The sequence below is a fragment of the Strigops habroptila genome, chromosome 11 (assembly GCF_004027225.2).
Source record: "Strigops habroptila isolate Jane chromosome 11, bStrHab1.2.pri, whole genome shotgun sequence".
NCBI lineage: Eukaryota > Metazoa > Chordata > Aves > Psittaciformes > Psittacidae > Strigops > Strigops habroptila.
The window spans coordinates 31,960,355-31,980,228 of NC_046360.1; the positions used below are offsets into that span (position 1 = coordinate 31,960,355).

Here is a 19,874-nt window from a genome sequence, read left to right on the forward strand (position 1 = left end):
TGGTAAAAAAAGATTCTTAGACATTCTTAGTTGTTTTCTAAGAAACATAAATAATCAGTTCTTTGTCAGCTATGAAACGAATCTACACTTTCTATTCCACATGAAGGGCTGTCAAAACCTATTCTAAGTGTTTTACACCCCATTCTATTTCTGCTGGCAGAAAGTTGGGGCTCTGCAAGATTTGACAGCTACAGATCATCTACTGAGCTGGGTAACAACGTGAAAAGACATCACACAGAATTAGGCTGCTACTTTCACAAAATCACAAGGCTTTGGAAAGAAGTTTGGGCTGGTGAAAAGCTATCATTGCTGTGGTGGGCTAACACCAGGTGCCCACCAAAGCCACTCGATCACTCCCCTGGAGCACCTGCTCCCCTTCTTCCTCACTGATGCTGGGGTGTGCAGGACTGTCTCTCATAGTCTCACTCCTCTCTCCAATGTGCAGTTGCTCTTGTTCAATAACTTTTTCCCCTTCCTACCTCCTACCTATCCCAGAGGCATCACCACTGTTGCTAATGGGCTTGGCCTTGGCCAGCAGCGGGTCTGTCCTGGAGCTGGCTGGCATTGGCTCTCTCAGACATGGGGGAATTTCAAACAGTTTCTCACAGAAGCCACCCTTATAGCCCCCTCACTACCCAAACCTTGCAATGCAAACCCAATCCACTTGCTATGCTGCTGCCAGGTCATGCTGTCAGGTCCCTGTGTGCTGAACAACTGTCTCACTGGTTGAATCAGACTTTCTCCTGAGGAAAGGGAAGATTCAGACAAACTCAACAGCTGAGTGAAAGATTGAGATTCAACGCCTCCATCTGCAGCAGCTTCCACAGAAATGTTCAGGGCACCATACCACTGCTCATACTGTCCATAAAACCTCAACCTCTCTTTTGTTCTGTTTTACTGAAATTTGGGTCCTGCTAAAACTGGTATGTTCCTATCAGAAGATTTATTTTTTTGACAAGTCTATAGATTTCACTAAAATTCTCCTCTGTCACATAATCTCCAATGCATTCACTGTAATTAGTCTTACTTAAATCCAATATGGCCACTTAAAAATGCCACCACAATCCCACCACCTTCCCAAGAAATTGTAATGAAAAAGGCACAAGTAGATATAAGTTTAAACAACTGCTGATTCAATGATTAATATTAGAGAGAGCACACAGAGCTTCAATGCTGATAAATGATCACTTTTTCTTTGGAAGAGAACAGTGGTGCTTTGCAAAGCAGAGCAGAGTTTACATTAAAAAGACAAAAGCAGATGCTATCACTTAAAGAAACACATTTCTAATACTAAGCCTCAATTAAAAAAAAATACAATAAAACAGAAGGATCTCTCAAAACAGTGACATTCCAGCCTATTTTTTCAAGGACAGCAAAATAACTGCTACAGATGTGTATTGGTCTCTGACATGGATAACTGTCACCTTGACAAGTGAAATTGGCTCATTAAATTAGCAAAGATCTTGAGATGACTCAGAAGTCAGCAAAAGACCTCAACATCACCCCAGACAAACATCAAAGCTTTGCCTTCTCTCCCCCTGGGCTTCTGCTTCTTTCTGAAGAGATGAACAGAGGCCATGGGGTGCAGCCTTGGCCTCCTCCAAAATGCAGAGAGAAAGAAGCCACAGTTCAAGCCTTATGTTCAAACACAGCAGAAGAATGGCAGAAAATATATGCCATCTGCACCACACAGAGTTAGTGGGCAGTATTTCATCTTTTTCTGCTGAAAGAAAAGGAAAACCAAAGTATGCCCTTCCCAGAGGTTAAGCTTTGCAGCAAGTTGTTTTTAAAACACCCATCTTTTGCTTGTTAAAATCTCCCTTTACACATGCATTTAATTCCTAATGACTGGCATCTGTCACCACCTCCTGAAAGCCCCCACGAGCTCAGGAGAGCTGTGCACTCAGTTTTGGTGGCACTGACTCTTCCATCACCTCACTTTTTGGCAGCTCATTCCACCTTATCGAAAACACTGCGTTTAGCCATGGACACTGAGCAATTGGCCGACTTTTTCGCCCTCTCAAGGCACATGAGAAAAAAACCCCTCATGTCCCATCTCTGCTCTCCCGACTACCTAACTTTTTATCCAAAATGGAAAGCTCAAGAGGTTCTGAAGTTACTCTCCCTACAAGCAATATGTTAACATCCCAGCTCTACTTTGGGGAGAAAGATGAAGGGTTAACCCCTACAGCAGAACATAGCTTCTGATTAGAGATACTCTGATTTAAATCTGTTTATGAAAAGAAGTAGTGTCTTCTCTAGATTTTTTTTATTAATCTGGCCTTTTCCTTGCTTTTCTTTCAGTGTTTAGAAATAAAACAAATTGTTTCAGTTTTTGTTTTCTTTCCCATTTCTAAACTAATTTCAAAATGTAAATGCTGCACCAAACCAACACTTGATATCTTGCTCTGGCTGTCAAATCAGAAAACTTCAATTATTTACACTGCTTTAAGTCACACAGCAAAAGAAAGAATGCTTCACAAAACATGGAGTGTTACCCTGTACTCCTTCAGCCTATAAAAATAAATAAGCAACTGTCATAATAGAAAATAAGGTTTGCTACAATTCCTTAAGCACTTAAAAGAGGTTAAAATGAACATTTTTACAGTCAATACAGATAGAATCAAGACCTAGTTTGATTCTGAAGGCCTAAAGAGCCTCTAGATACCCTCTGCAGGCCAGGCAGTGGACATCAGAGGAAGCTCAGTTGCCTTTTCATTGCACAAAAGGAAAAGGATCCTGTGCAAGAGGATCCCTTGCCAGGACAACCCAGCCCAGCCAGGTGACCCCAATATGGGACACAAGAATCCTGCTGGAATTAAGTCCTGACAGGAAACATAACAATACTGGTAAATAGCTGTACCACCTCTGAGCTTGTGTTGCCAAAACAGAGGTAAATAACAGAGACCTTTCCCCAGCTTGGAGGTTTTCTAGGTCCCAGCAAGCAAGAAGCAAAACTTCTGCAGGTGGCTCAAAACTCCACAGCAGCAGCCAGAAAAGGGGCATTAGTGGGCAAGGAGATGCAGGACCCTAACAGCATCATAGCCCTAACAAGTGCTCCCATACCTTTGGCTGGGCCAAACATTATTCACAAGTGATTTTCCATCTAGGAACCCACAGAGCACAGTCCATTTGGGACTGATCTTCTAGGTGCCTCCCCAGAGCAATCTGTCTTCACAAGCAACAAAGAAATTTAGTTTATTCCAATTGTAGCAAATTAAATAGTCTGAATTTCTTTTCCCTATTAAAAAAGCTGATCTATCTTGCCACAAGTTTTAATGCTGCTTTAGCTGGCCTGCAAGTATACTGAGATAACAGCATGCAGTTAACAAGATTTGCAAGTCAGGCTTTACAAAAAAAATATGCTTTTTGAGTTAAGCAGAGTCATCACATTGCCTGTGTAAGATTGGAAGCATCACATAACTCTGGTGGGAAGTGTAGCCTTCAAGTGAGAAAGACGCTGAAAACGGAAGCCTTTTTGTCCAAAGACAAGCCCAACCTTCTCATCTCTTAAAGGAGGCAATTAAGTAAGAAGTGGGAAGTTCCACATTTGAAGCAAATGCCTCACTGCCTGCCTGCACTGAGCCTGTGATTCAGCTGAGAGCATGGACACGGGAAAAATTCACTACAGCGGTACAACTTGTTTGTCAATTGAGTAACAGTAAGTGAATGTGAAGGCTCTTTACACCTCACAGCTGGGGCAGTCTGATAGATTATAGCTTAACCACCATGAAAGTTTAAGCCGGCGTGAAGTTGGCTTACAGCAAAGCACTTGATTTCATGAAAAGAACGAGCTCAGAGCCTCCATGATCCATCACCCAGCTCGCAGCAGCACTTGTACTTGCCACACCAGGCCTTGCCAAAGAACAGAGTACTAAGGATGGGATGCCTGCTCCGTGTACCAGCTGGGAGGATGGTGTCTGGCAGCCACCAACCTCACTTTAAGAGGCTATGTGAGGAACAGAATAACAAAACCTCACTTGTTTGCACCTCAGCTGCCCTAAACATGCTTATAACGGTGATCTCTCAGATAATCTATTCCACTGCTGGATGCTGTGTACAGACTGCACAGGGGTTGGGCTCAAAAAGAAAGAAAAGAATCAAAGGTAGGTGTTGATTGGGTGTCCTGTAAAACAATTCTCTTTACAGAAAATACTGATGTTCTCAGATCTGTACATGCTATCAGAATATGAAATAATCACTCCTGACAAAGGCATTTTTGAGTTTTGTTCATATTTTTGCTTCATTCCTATGGGAAACCTGGACATTAAAGCACTTTAAAAGGAGACAGGACACAGCTTACAGTAGGACCTCTGTAATTCAGACAATGCACATGTATTATTCAGAGAAAATTATTTTGCTATAGTTACATTTAAAAGCAGGTTTACATTCTAAACTCTATATGAATTTCCCCTAGCAGACTTTGATTCACAGATTCTGTCAGGACTAAGGGATAACCTTTTCTCACCTCTAAAAGAGCACAGCTCCTCAGATGTAGGGAGCCGCATATTAAAGACACACAATCATCATCAGAAGAGCTTCACTATAAACGTGATACTGCTTTTTATTTTGTTTCCTTCCCTAGACACTACAGATTACACGATTTCCTTTGATAGAGTAAAAACAAAAATAAAAACATAAGCAGATAATCCAACTTACACAAGAACAGAATTTAGGGGGAACTTGCATAGCCTGAACCTCAAAGGAGTATGACTTATACCAAAGAACTGCTTGATACCACACTGCTCATAAAGGTACATCATCACAAAACAGTGTACAGCAACTGTTCAAATTGTTCAAATTCAAAACTGTTCAAAACTGTACAAAAGCCAGTTCAAGTACAATCTAAACAGTCAAGGAATTGCTTTTTACTGGGAAACCATCTAGTAGTTCACAGCGAAAGCAGAAATCCCTTTCCTCTACTTGGTGCCTATTTTTATCACCAGCATTTGTTCATTTTCAGGACCAGTCCTGCCCAGTCAAGAGTTTACTTTCCAGAGCCTGCATCACCCAGTCTGACCAACATGCTGGAGCCTGTGGTAACATCATCCCAAACAGGGTGTCTTGACAACACCACAGCATCAGAACAGGGAGAAACTTTGGGGGTGTAAGGGAAGAAGGTCTCCTTCCAGTACAAATACACAAAAACCAAAGCATAAGGAAAAGTAAAGGGGAGAAACAAAAACCAGAAACCATTATAGTATACTGTCTTACATACAGTCTGTTGCAGAGACAGGGACAAAGTATCTATAAAATTTTTGCCCCTGGAAAACTCTGATTAACAGAAATAGTTTTTCTTATGGGTGAAAAAGGTTATAAATTATATTTCTCCAGGTTTTGATAGAAAATACTTAAAATACAGTGCGAATATCAGAAAGTGGAAAACGTATTTTAGCATTTCAAATCTTTTTATTGAATGGTTCCATTTTGATTCTTTTCAAATAGCAATGGTTGGGACTATTTCATCAAAATGACAGTGGTGTCCTAATTGGGATGAAATCAAGTAGCATTTTGTTGCTCAAACATGACATCAAGGTGCACTGACTTTAAGAGGAGGTTCAGAGAGCCTCTGCTAAAGATGAAAGCCATAATACCTTACATAAGGAAAGATTTAAAAGAAAAAGTGATTTAAAGGAAGGGAGAAAAAACTGCCAGAGATAGGCTAAACAGTGGGGGAAAGAGATTGAAAAGGGGTAAAAACCTACCTAAACCAGCAGGTAATCTGGCTACATTGTGGACCTTGCACTAAATTACAGCCTCTGTGTCTGGTGCTCTCCTAAGGGTGGTTTGGGAAGGATGGACAATACAACATGCAGATACCCAAAGGATGCTCATTGTCCACAGCCTGCTCCCAGCCAGGGCATCTCAAAATTCCCTTCTCATAACTGTGTGCCAGCTCCCCCTCACATCTTTGACTGGGGAACTTGGCAGAGTCCACACATGCCTTTTAAGACTCAAAAGAATCAAACTAGGCTCATAAAGAAATGGGAGTAACAATCACAAGCATGAGATAGATACCTAATAACCACTGTAAACTCGTTCTATTCAGCATGTTATCAACACTATGAGATCAGCATTAAACAATTAACCAATTCTGTCCTCAGAGAAAAAAATGAAGTGCCAAACATTTCCCACCAGGACACTGAGGAATATACATTCCACCTTGACATGGTTCACTTCAGTATCCTGACTGGAAGCATTTCTGATTCCCAGTATACTGTGACAAACTTGAATATACACATTGGAGTATCATTAATGGTCTTCTCTGCTTTTGTCTAGCTGAGTCCCATGCCTTTCCTCTCCTGTCAATGCAGATGGGTTTTAATAGCCAGAGGGAAGGTCCTGACACTGCGTAGTACTGGGAGAGCTATGGACACATCTCCACTTCGCAGGGTCCACTGTGCATTATTCTGTCTCCAGAATGCCAAGGGAGGGGACAGAAGAGTGTTTCCTTGCTCTTAGGCATTGAATAACCTCATTTAGGGACTGTCAGTGGTATTTTGGCTTTGTTAATTTTCTCTTCCAAAAAGTTAGCATTCAGACACCCGCCAGCTTTCGTCTATTGCTGTTATCAAGGTATTTGCATGCACTAATCCATGACAAATGGTTTCATTTGACACACATCTGATTTCCTTGCCTGCCAACTAGAAAAAGATAATAGAAATACCAAGTGGAAACTAAATTAGAACTAAAGGAGTCATTTATTTGTTGGAGAAACTCAAAACAAATTTAAAACAAACACCACCCAGGCAGCTGACTTGGAGAAAGCACTGAGGTTTCAGCCATGGAAAGACAGTTTCTAATTGCCTGGGCTGGAGGGAAGCTGTATTTTAAAGTCTCACCAAAATATTACTACAGAAATAATTACACTTCAGATGTGGGAGCCAGCTTTGACACAATCATGCTCTGTTGGATCTTGCCCCGGTACACTGAAACCAATCACAAGCTCAAAAACCTCTTGTGTCTTCACCACACGCCTTGAGTTTGTTTTAATACAAAACAGTGACTTCTGGCTGACTGACCACCCAAATTTGAAAGCATCCTATGCAAGTAACAAGGAAGAACTCGAGTTAATGATATTCACACCAAACAGTGTTAGTGTAGCCCTGATAGCTTATGAGTCAAGCAATTATTTAACCATTTCCTTTTTTAGATAAGGAAATGCCTTTTAATAAAACAGCAGAGATTTTGGGGTAAAAAGCCAACTTCTGAAAACATTACACACCTCCTTTAATGCTGCAAACCTAAACAAGGCTAGTACCAGCTTGAAGGACACACAAGACCTTCCTCATGTTTGCACTGGTATTGGATTTCAAGCCTGTAAGGGCTTGATTTCTTTCAGGAAAGAGACAGCCAACAGCATATCTGAATATATGCTTCCAGACAGGATTTATTCATTTATCAGGATGATGAGCTGTTTTGGGTAGCCACTGGGATAACAGGAACCTTATGCAGATAACTTCTTCCCTCAGTGTGGAATATCAAGGCAGAAACGAGGAAGGCAAAAAGATAAACTTTTTTTTTTTTTTTAAATTCCAGTTTCAACTTAGGAAACTGATGCCTCAAATAAACCCCACATTAAGTCCTCAGAATTTCCCACTCAGTTCTGATTTTAGCATTAAAACATGAAATAGGCTGGTGTTCAAACACTTCTGAACTGTAAAATCGGTTGATTTTGAAACACATGCTAGAAAATATACAAATTACAATATCCTAGAAATACAACTACATATTTTAATATATTTTTATAGAAAATATTTTAGTGTATTTTGCCCTACTTTCCTTATGCAAAGAACCTTCAGCCAATCTGAAATTAAACTAAGTTCTTCTCTGAACTGCATTTAAAAATGCTTTGTTCTGAACACTACCTCACTGCTAGTTTCAATGTTACTTGATCTCAGTTCTGTTTAGTTTTAGGTTTTATTGACATTCAGAATGTGAAAGTTACTTTTTAATAGGTTTGTATAGGAAAACACATATAACACAGATACTTTTCCAGTCTTGAGTTTGTTCAGTCACAACTGTTGTTGATGACTCAGGTAGGAAAAAAGGTGCTAAACACAACAGGTTCCCTTCATTTATTCATGTTCCTTTAAAAAATAAACATATAAATCAATGAAAGCAACATTTCCAAATAAACTCTCCTTGCCTGCTCCCAACCACTTAATTAAACACAATTAACTCCAGTTTGTTTTGGCAACCAATTAATGTCATGATCAAATATAAACAGACTCTGCAAGAAAAGATTATAATTAATAAGTCCTCAACAATACAGTAGAATTACACTGAAGCTTTGCATGCCAGAAATATTTAACGGCAGTTTTTGAGTACATTAATGAGGACACTAAAAGGAAAAGATAGTAAAGTTTTATCCGTGTGTGCAGTTAAGATCCGGAGGCTCTTGCCTGTGCTCAGGCCAATCTATAGAGCTTGTTGACTGGTGACATTATTTACAATGTAGGAAATCACAATTCCAGCTTCCCACTTTCAAATAAACCAATATTCATAGGAGTTTCCTGCTCAAGTTATCTGTCAATATAGCTTTCACTTGTACAGAAGGTACCTACAGAAGTTACCAAGAAGTTATGAAGCTCATTGTTTAATGGATTCATAATGAAGGTTCTCAATTCAGATTTGTCATCTACAGAGACCAGAATTAATCCCATAGGAGTTCTGGATCATGATTAAGAACAGATTAAATGTAGATTTAACAGATTGAATAGATTTTGATCTCAACCAGCAGCTCTCCTAACAATCAAGAAACAAGGATCACCATCTAAGTGGCTTTTACTTGCCCATTCATTTAGTGAGAGGTAAGGTGCATGATATACAAATAAAACTTCACAGCTCATAAAAGAAATGCTTATGCACAACTTTAAAAAGCACTCAGCACAAGTGGCTGTTGGTGGGAGCTGCTACTGTAGAGCAGACTATTCCCAGATTGCTTGTAGCTCAAAGACAAGGCACAGCAATGAGAGCGCCCTGGCAGAAGGAAATTCAGCCATCTCAGGTAACAGATTGCCCAAGCACTGCACTTCAATTGGTGGTTCTCAAAGAATGACTTTCACATCAGAAAAGAACTAACAAGATCCTTGATTCCTGCCATCAATTCAGTTCCAAGAAAAGTTGTTCTCTCAAAGTAAAAATAAGGATTACAATAGAACACTATGACACAACTATCGGTTATCATGATAGCAACAGTGATCCTGCACCTGCTGTCACTGAAATGACCTTTCAAGAAGGGCAGGACTGCTTTCTTCACCCCCTGTGAAGGGGAAAACTGTTGTTCTGAAAGCAATACAGAAGGCAAGAGAGATGTCAGATAACAATCTTCTAAATAGAGCATAGAAATATGAGTCACAGATACATACATGGGGCTTTGTAACTTCATTCAGCTTAATTTACACCCCCAATTCCCCATCGTGCATCATTGACTGAATGCCATGAATTTAAGAGTCCAACTGTGCTGCAGTCCTCATGGTCCCTTCCTAGAGTGCAACGAAAAGAATACTCCAGCACCGCTCTCATGCAAAAAAAATAAGTTTAACTGGAGAGAACTGCTCTGTACAGAGCATCTGAAAATAGCAAAAATACTGAATCCCATCAGGAAAATAAATCTTGCTCACAGCAAAGGTTGATTTCACAGCAGAGTGGAAAAGAAAACATTCAAAAGGAAATGTAAAGATTATAGGCAGGATAGGATAAAACAATATGAAACTTAATGGGAGAAAACACATCTATCTTATGAGGAAATGCACTTGGATATTGCCTTTTAAAATATAAATGAGCCTTGGACTAAAGCAGGCTAATCATTAAAGGCAGGTTTCTGATGTTATCAGCAGAAATACTTCAGCTGAGAGCGACGCAGTTTGCCTTTGGGGTTTATATTTGTAGGTGCGAAATCTTCCTTGGGACTTAACCACCATAGTATGAATTCTCACAGTCGTTAATACCATGACAGCAAGCTACAAATAGTGCAGTGCACTGAAAGGTCCCTTCATGACTCACCAAGGCCCCAAGGCTGCACTTGGAGATGGAGGCTCAGCACACGGGTGTGGGAGGAGAAGGTGCCTGCTGGGGCTGTCACAGCAAGAGGCACTTTTTGGTGCCTCTTTGCCCAGAGCAGCTTCTGCCATGCAGAGAGGGACATGCTTTACACCTGCCTCTGTGGCTGCCTGCAGAGAGGCCTGAAGGAGAGCTGAAGTGGCACGGGATGGGGAAGGAGCATGGAGAGGAGGGGGGACCAGACCAGAGCACAGACACTGCCAGAACAGACAGCACATCCTTTCTCTTGAAACACCGCTGTTAGCGCCTTGCCATTGCTCTTCCACACAAGGTGTGTTGTGAGGGTGATCACAGGGAACACGGCCATGCTTCCCGCAGCTCCCATGGAGCCACGCTGGGCACAGCAGTCTGCTCCCTGCCCCACTGCACATCTTGGCCATGCTGTTCTTCACAGTCCATCGAGCTGCAACACCTGCTCCCCCCTCAGGTTGCTTCATCTCCCTGGATCAGAAGTAACAAGGCATCACATTCAGCAGCATGGCTGGTGACAGCTTTCCTCCACCTGCAACCGAGCTGCGAGAAGAGAGGTGTCCCCTTGCCTTTGACCCTCCATTGAGCAGTGATTGCTCCTTGGCAATGCCTATCTAGCCTTTTCCCTTTACCTAAGAAGCAGGACCTATTAACAGTAACATCTTACAGATCTCAGGAGAAAAACAGCTAAACAACAAACCCACCAAAACCATAGCTATCTCTCTGGCTGCAAATAGTCTATACCCACGTTGTTTCTCCTTTTGGAGGTTCAACATTTCAGAATAAATAGAATAAAAATAAGGGTGCAATACTTGTGACAAACTGTATACTGTATATATATATACACACACTGTAAACAAGTGCATCACATAAGCACAGTAGGCAGTTCATCACTATCATGCTGCCAGTAATCCTACCTCATCCTTAAGTGTTGATTTCATTACACCAGTTCTCTGCCTACACAAAATTCATATGAATGTCTCTCCACATAGATCCAAATATATTATGAACATGATCAGGAACACACTAGGTACCTCCAACCTGGATTTCTTTACTTAGAAGTTGGCAGTTTCCCATTTTCAAGAACAGACTGTGAAGGCCAGAGGTATAGAACAGAAAGGTCTCACAAGAGAGATGATTTCCAGTGAGTGACTGGAATAGCTCACTGTGCGTAGGTTTTTCTGATCATGAACAAACCAAGATACATATCATACTTCCTGTGCATTTACTGGTATAAATGAAATCTGAACCAGGCCTTGGAGCTTGTAAGTTTGTTCATTTTAATTAACACAGGAAGAAACACCACTTGCCAGCTTTTATCCCTATGACATGATCTGCTGGATATTGGCTAAGTTGTTGCATAGCAGTTTGGACATTGTGTACTGAAGGCAACAGTTTGCCTTCACACTGTACAATTAATGGAATACTTGCTAACCATGGAAACTGTACACATTTATATATTATCTAGTCCTACACTTGCTTCTATAAATACCAAGAGCAAAAATCCCGTTGAATTCATCTACCAAATCTCAATTGTTCTACAAAGTAAAGACATATTTTATTTACACTCTCCTGAGGAATTAGTTCCAGACCAACATTCTTCCCAGGCTGTTTTGAACTTAGTAGCCACATATATAGAGCATGTGAAAATAGCAGACCTTTTGAAGTGTGAAAACATGCAGTTTCCCCCAAGGCTATAAAAATCAGTGGGAAGGCCAAGATCAGAACGAAGACATTTTTTGCTCATAGCCACAGACTTGAGTTTCTGCAAAATGCTGTCTACTGAGAAACATGCTCAGAGCATCTTTGGGTTGATGTTGCTTGTTAGTTTGCATAGAATTGCTTCGAGACCGATTTTCTTCCTTATATGAAGTATAGAGAATCACTTCTTGAGATGATTTTTAATGGGTACATCATTAACTACTGTCATAACAAAAGGTACTTCATGTTTAGTAGACACAATTCCAGCCTTGAATCAGTCCATGATTTCTTCCTCTGAATAGACCTATTTTTAATTAACATATCTGCAAATGTCAGTATTGCTACAGTAGGTGCATGTTTCTGCTTGTGTCTGCCTCACATCTTTACACTGTATGCAAAACTAACCTTTCATCCTTAATGTGTACCTAATTATTTTTTCACAAACTTACAAGTGAATCCTGTATTTTTAAGCAACACATGGCCAGTGTTGTCCAGTGTGATTCAATACTACCCGATAGTCCTCACCAGAGGCAAAACATCCCTCATTGTGGAACAAAGCCAGAAAATTTGCTAAGAATGGTATGATTGAAAGGCTGCCGGTTATTTTTTATTTGTTAAACTTGAATTCTTTACTTTGTTAATATTTTGTTATCTTAACCAAATGTCAGCATCTACTTCTTACCTCTGGCCAGGGTCAATCCTGTCAATCAGATGATCAATGGACTATCACAGACACTTAGCTAACTCTACAAATCATAACCTGTCCACTCTAACCCTCAGGCCAATTCAACAGTTCTACAACTGTATGTATCTTAGAGCCTAAAATAGCCAATGTGAATTTCTTCTCATTACCACTGTTTCTTATTAAATCACATAGAAACGACACGCTTGAAAAAAGATGGAGATTTGTTTCCACATAAAGTTTTTTCTTGTGAATGCTTTCACACATCCCTTGACTAACATAATTTTCATGAAAATGAAATATAGTCATAAAATCCTGCAGAAAGCCATGTGTATTACCCAAGGAGAATTACACTGCAGTGGTGTTTGGCTAGCTTATTCCAAAGGTCTCTTCCAGATCCCAGAGGAGAAGCCTGAAGATCTACCCTGCCCACCTCACCCATAAGAGACAAAAGGAACAGCCACCCATACTTCAAGGCACTTAACAGCAGCATTCAAACTTTTCATTGTGTGACTGAGACAAGAAAGAATGAACAAGTACAAATAACACAGCATCACCCATCTTACATTCAAGCAATATTTACTATGCCCTTACTATCTGTGCCCGACTGCCAACATTTCACAGAAAATAAAGCTACAGTCAATTACAAATACTGTCACTTAAAGAGGTTTATCACATTTGTTTTCAGGTTCATACCTTGCACTAAGTCGTCTAACTGAATAAGGAAGTACTGAATTATAAAACTGAACAATTACACTACACTGAAAGGAAGCTTTAAGCTTTATGATTGTGATTTCTGAAGTGTGTAGGAATCCATTTCAACTCATTCAGACACTTGCTTAAGTAAGATTGAGGAAAAACCAAGTTCAGAAATCTCTGATGACAAACTAACCACTTTATATATCGCCCTTGATTTCCAGGGTTTCAAAACTGGATTAAGCGCAGTAGTACAGATGGGTATATGCACTGTGCCAATCTTGAGCTCAGTTCAAGTTTATTATGCTAAGTATACTCTATGAGGATTTTATCTTTTACCTGCACCTTCCTGTGCTCAGTGAGACTCTATTTGTAAAGTATGAGAAGCTCAAGACAAGGTGGAACCTGCCTTTTTAATTATCTTGTACCAAAGTAGCCCCAAGATGGAGCTGAACAGCTCAAATACTCTTATTTTAGAGCACCTCATTATCTATGGAAGATCACACACTGAAAGAAAAGGTATGCTGAGCATGCTATTGATTACAGCTACACTTGCCATGATTCAATAAGTTGAAATTTCATATACCAAATATTACAGAAATTATGCGCTGGCTCATCTGCATCCATTTTTTATTCACTTTTATTTGGCTGAACATTTTAGTCTTACTTACACAGTGACTAACTAAAAGTAAATGACGCATTCCTAATATTATAAATATGAAAAATAGGGTGTGCTCAGAGACTGCAGTTGAATACATTAAAATCAGTTTGCTACTTAACATATTTCCATCCCTTTTTGTGTACAACCTCTCACACTCAGTTGGCAGACTGCAAATTCACGGCCTTGTAAAAAACCCACTGTCTTGACTTTCTGTTGTGACAGCAGAAATTGTCCAAAATCTCTAATAGTTTCCCCTAAAGGATGCTCACTGGCTGGTACTTCCCAGGTGCAGCACAAGCTGAATCTGAGGTGAACATCATGTCAAATTCCACTCATCTGTCAATGTAGTGGATTATGTCTTGAGGGGCTGAAATTGGCTGCCTGGGATCAGAACACCATCAATCTTATTCACGTAGGGTGCGGAGAAGCTGCCTGAGAATGGCTTGCAGGAGGGAAAGCTTGGCTGTTTCTAAGTAGGTGATGAGGCAGCTGTAAAACCTTCACTCTATCTGTATCACATCTCTGAGTGAAAGATTTTGTCATTTTTCACATTTCCTCAACGCTTGGTATGCATCCAGTGTCTTGCTGTTCTTGCTTCATAAAAAAGGTGATTTTTCAAGCTTACGCAAATGTGCAGAGCTCTGAATCTGCCCAGCTCTCATTTTTTCTCATAATGTCACTTGTTTCAACTGATTGTACAAAACAAGATTACATTTTCCTTTTACCTATCTGTTTAGCTGGGCTGGTTCTTCCTGTTTCCTTCACTGGTGGACAGACTCAAATAACTACAGCATTACTTACAATTGGATTGTAATAAATATTTCACTCATTTCTCTGCAAGTCCTGAACCTCACCATTCAAACTTTAAATGCTCTCAAACATTTTTTGTGACAGCTAGTAAACTAGTAAACTAGTGCCAGCTAGTAAAGATAACACAATTAGTTAAGGTGATGCTTTAGTATAGCTACCTATTCCTCTATACTACACATTTTATTACAAGAAAGCAAGACAATGCCAATACCTATGACTTTTGGACAATGAAAGTAGTCGGGAAAACTTTGAGTCCTTAAGGGTGCTAAAGACTTGCAGTTCAAGACTGTCCATCTTTGACGGTATGTCATTAGTTTTAAACCCATTAAAGTATTAGTTGCCACTTTGTTTAATGATTCATCACCGCCGAGTTAACATTTTTCATCTTTCGTTTCTAAAGCTCTTAAAACTTCTCCCACACCTCTTTGGAACCAAATTTGTTAACATTCTTGGACCATCTAATTTTAACCAGATGATAATACTGTGCCAGAATATGACGACTCCTCAATTTTTAACATAGCAAGATATTCTTCCAAGGACAATTATCAGTTGAAAAAGTTACACGATCCATCTATATTAATAAAAACACAATAAAACTCCTAATGTGCAGCCTCTGTGGATCACAACCGTCAAAGTGAGCTGCAATCTCTGCTGCTAACCTGTGGGATTTATTTATTACAGACTTTACAGGCATTTAACTGCACTGGAAGACAGTCCCAAATTCTCCTCTGGGCTGCACTTCTGCAAGCCCATCAATTTTTATAGGTAAACTTGAGAACCTTAGAGTAACTGTGTCTCTCGTTTATGCCAAGGCAAATGCCTGACCTCCAGTAAACCCTAGTGACTATGAGTGAGATTTGGTGCCAGTATTTTAAGTAACAAACCCATGTCCAGTTTGGGTCAGATAACTGCAAAGTTATCCAACCTGCAACAATGTCTTTCCGAGTTATAAAACCATTCCAGAACTGCACGAAATGGGGAGAAGCAAAGATAGAAAAAAGGACAGAGAAAGAGACAGAGAAACTTCATGGTTATCCAAAATAGGATTCCCGCACTGGGAAGTTATTGGAAGATGATGTTAAAGGATGAATATTCCAACATCATACTGGCAAACCACAACACGTTAGACCAACCAAAACAAGATGCTGTACAATATGAAGGCAAGCAACTTATAAAAGTTATAAGATTAAAAGGATTTCATGATTATTCAATCATTTATCAAGACAGACAAGAGCATGGGCAGCGCGCCTGCAATCTTACGGCATCCCACAGCTGATCTCAGTCCTACCTGGTCTGTGCAGGTGATGCTGCTGGAAAGTGTGATGGAGGGACCCCTGACAGAGCAGCATTGCACAGGCACTTATCCACAAATACAGGACCCAGGACATTGCAGAGACCACTGCCATTCTCTAAACAAAATATTAGACAGACATTATTATCCAATGCCTTACAGCACACAGAATAGTCAGCTTCCATTACAACAGTATTTTTCAGTTGTTTTTCCTTTTCATGCCTTTTGCCTAAATATTTTCTGTCTCTTAGTTATTATTCCCCCCTGCAGGATACACTTGTCATACAACAAAGGTCATGCCCAAAAAGGATGGCTGAGGTAACAAGATGTCAACACAGGAGCCTGGATAACTTTAATCATTCAGTGGCAAAAAACAAAACTGTAATGATCTGAGGACTAAAAAAAACCAATGTAAGTAGAAGGCTGGAAAACATTCCCACACTGCTCCATAGCTGAATTTACAAGGGAGTTAAAAAATAACAATACAAATAAAATCACAGGAAGCTGAAAAAAGATGATGCCCAGCCAGTATCAAAACTATTTTCAATACATTACAGATAGGCATAAAACATCCTCAGATAGCTGAGATGCATTTCAAAAACTCTCCATCCCCAAGAATGGAAGGCAAATACTGGCCCAGAAGGTAACAGTTGATTGTTTTTTACTTTTACAATCATTAATTTTTAATCGTGATGCTGTCTGCTAAACAAAATAATTGTTTCTCAGAATTGTTCTAATCCCCAGATGAAATCAGCTTCCTTTTGTTTGACCTGTGCATGTAAAGGGACTGGAGTATGGCCAGACTGAAATTCAGATATACTGTATAGAAAATCTGATCTTTACACAAAGCAGATTGTGTCAAAATTTTAACAATATTCCTATTGCAAAAGAAAAGAGCAATTTCTTTTTCTCCTGGTGCTGGCACACTTTGACATGCACCATAGACAACCGTGGGTTTCATGCTTGTATTCATTATTGTACTAACTGTCTAAATTTCCCTTTTACTTTTTAACTTCAACAGCTCTTTCTCAATGCCTGCGAGGATCCAGAGTTTTACAAGGCTCAGCTACGCTACACATCGTCCAGTTCCCTTAACAACACCTTCTGCTGCATTTCATATTGCCAAATTAATCAAACTTCAGGCACTCTTCTTATTCAGCCAATGACAGGATGCCGGTTTCTATCTAATAATCCAATCAGCTGAACATCATTTTCACAGAGCAAGAAAGACTCTGAAAGATTAAATCTCACAGAGAAAAATCCTGTCTTTACACAAAAATTAAAACAATAAGAAGTCTTTATGTGCTATATCAGGGGGCTTTCTGCATTAAGGAGATTAACAATATTAAGTAGTGAAATACAGTGGTAATAAACTATATGCATATAAAATAGTCTTTTGCCTCGATTTTAAAGCAGCATATAGTCTTCGGGAGGCTTTTTAGTCTAATTGGTTGAAGAGAACCACATAAACTGACAATTATTAGAAAATACCAAAACATTATTCTATCAGCATGAGGCTCTTCCTTTCTCTGTACCGAGTGTTTGAAACACTGCTTAGAGTATAATTAATTTCATTTCCAACTGTTTACTTTGCAGTATACAGGGTACTTTTCCTCCTCTCTTTTTAGACCTATTTATCTTGCAAAATAGATTCAATCCCCTCAGATCAGGGAGCTCCCAGTAGGCTTCCCATGTCTTCAGGAATTAATGCCTTCTTGTCATATTTGGTGCTCCAATGCTTTTTATACAAGGGAAGAGGGAAAGGCGACTCTCGCATAGGGACATTTCAGGTATTCAGTTTATTTAAGCTGAACTTTAAAAAACAGCAAAGCAAAGCCAAACTTCTACAGCCTGCTAAATGCTCCTGTGTCTTTCCTCCAGCATCATATTCTCAGCCACATGGACAGCAGACTTACTCAACCCACTCAAGCTTTATTATTAGCTCCCTGTCTTTTTTTGTTATTTTAAATAAAAATCTCTCAAACTACATATTTCAAGCTACCTTCGCTCAAACCTCAGCATTTCTAACAAGCATTTCTTCATGCGCTTGTCAGCAAACTGCTATCACATACACTTTTACACACAGATCATCTTATCACTAGTAAAGAAACATAGCAGTGAGTATTCCTCCACTTATTATCTGATGAGTTCCAGATCTGCTTTCTGAATCTTAAATCCTAAAGAAGCTCCTTACCTGAGTAATCCAACCAAGAGCAGAGCACTCTATTAGTGTTCATCGGAAAGATCTAACACTTTTTTAAATCCATCTGTATCACAATAAGGGGTTTTTAATAGCTTCCCAATAATCTTCTTTATCAGGATTAAAAAAAAAAAAAAAAAAGAAGAATCTTTTTCGTTACAAATCCTGTTTCCAGAGTAAAGGAGACATCTGAGCTCTCAGACTCTGCCGTCAGAAAAGTGGCCAAGGTTTGAGGGGTGGAAACCTTCTCATTTTCACCTTTAAATCATCTCCTAGCATCACCTTCTGCCTGATGAGACCTTTGAAGTGATCTTGAGATAATATGCAGCTTCCAGGATACTTAAGGACGAGAAGCAGTTTGTGTTTAAGGACAGAGCAGCCTCACTCCAGCGCAGGCAGTGCAGAGTAAGGCAGCTGTACGTACACTGCTATACGGTGCTGTAAGTACCGGAGCCTATTTCAATACATGCCTGCTCGGGAAAGTATCACATGCCTTAAAGCGACACAGCCCCTCAGCGGAAGCCCCAGCCTGGCACTCCGCTCATCGCCAGGGCTTAGCAGCCGGAGCTGCGTTTAAACACCGGCACTCAGACTTTGCATACAAGAGCAGCTGGTTTCGTCTGCGAGGAGCAGGTATGAATGGGCAGAGGAGGGTGGCAGAGCGCTGGTGGGAAGGCGAAGGACTAAACACCCAATGAGCTATCTGGAAGATGCGTGAATTCTGCCGGCAGAGGCTTTATTCCCCGGGCGTTGTTCTTGCACTTACTCGCAAGAGGCAAATGAGACTGAACGGGGAGGGGTGGTGAAGGGAAAGTGCAACAAAACACACGGGAGAGGCAGGGTAGGGCAGCAGACTCCGACATGCTCCCATGGGCTTTCCAACACCTTGCCAAAACTCCGAAATCTTTCCTTCCAACTCCATTTCTGATTCATCTCGGCAGACAATGGAGAGAAGAGCTCTAATTTACTCCTCCTAAGGGGTAAATCTCAAATATGCCACATTATTTATCACATTTATTATCCACATCTTAAGTGGCTATTTACAGGAATGGAATAGTTTCCTCTCCCTCCTGTACCATATGTAATTATTTTTTAAAGAGCCATTGCATAGACTTAATACATACTATCCACTTGTATTACAGCTCCCTGCTCTGCCTACAAAAGAAGGCAGGCTTAGAGACAAAACAGAAACTTCCATTTTAAGAGCCCAGGGTACAAGCTGTAACACAATGTGGGAGACTTTTTTCCTCCACTGATAACCTGCAGTAAAAGAACGTACTATGTTCCCTGCTTACGAGTTCCAGACTCCAAACCCTAGTAAATAATAACAGCAATAATAGCCTTACTCTCAGTACCTCCTTCTCAGCATGTAAGCACATATATCTCAGTGGAGTCTCTCACCAAGAGGTGCAATGAGTTTACCTGACAGACCATACACTCCTTTGGAGCCACTGCATTTTATTGGGTAATACATACTAAGAGATTGGCCCTGCAGACGGACAGGAACATTACACTGCTCTCTGGCAGTGCTCAAAGCAGCTCTTTATTATAGCATTAAAGCAATAAAGCAATTGGGGGTAGAGTGTGTGTGACAAAGTGACATAGGAGAGCACTGGCGAGTGGCCCCTCCACAGGCCATCACTGCAGCAGGGAGCTCATCAGGTCCCTGTGTAGTGCTGCGATGAAGAGCGTGGCTCAGGGTGAGCCCCGTGGTGATCAGAGATGCTTTCAAGAGGCCAACGTTTGTTTTCTAGGTGCTTTGTATGAGAACACATGGCACAAGCATGGCTTGGGATAT

General features: G+C 40.3%; 1 protein-coding gene across 1 annotated transcript in view; it reads right to left on the reverse strand.

The window, feature by feature from the left end:
* Nucleotides 1–18,830, reverse strand: part of TAFA1 (TAFA chemokine like family member 1) — a 227,621-nt gene extending 208,791 nt beyond the window's left edge. The window contains exons 1-2 of the mRNA XM_030501572.2: nucleotides 18,071–18,830; nucleotides 15,874–15,994 (exon numbers count right to left, since the gene is read on the reverse strand). Of these exons, the coding sequence (XP_030357432.1) occupies nucleotides 15,874–15,991 (118 nt within the window). The 5' untranslated portion in view covers nucleotides 15,992–15,994; nucleotides 18,071–18,830. The remainder of the gene's footprint in view (nucleotides 1–15,873; nucleotides 15,995–18,070) is intronic.
* Between the last annotated feature and the right edge of the window lie 1,044 nt (nucleotides 18,831–19,874).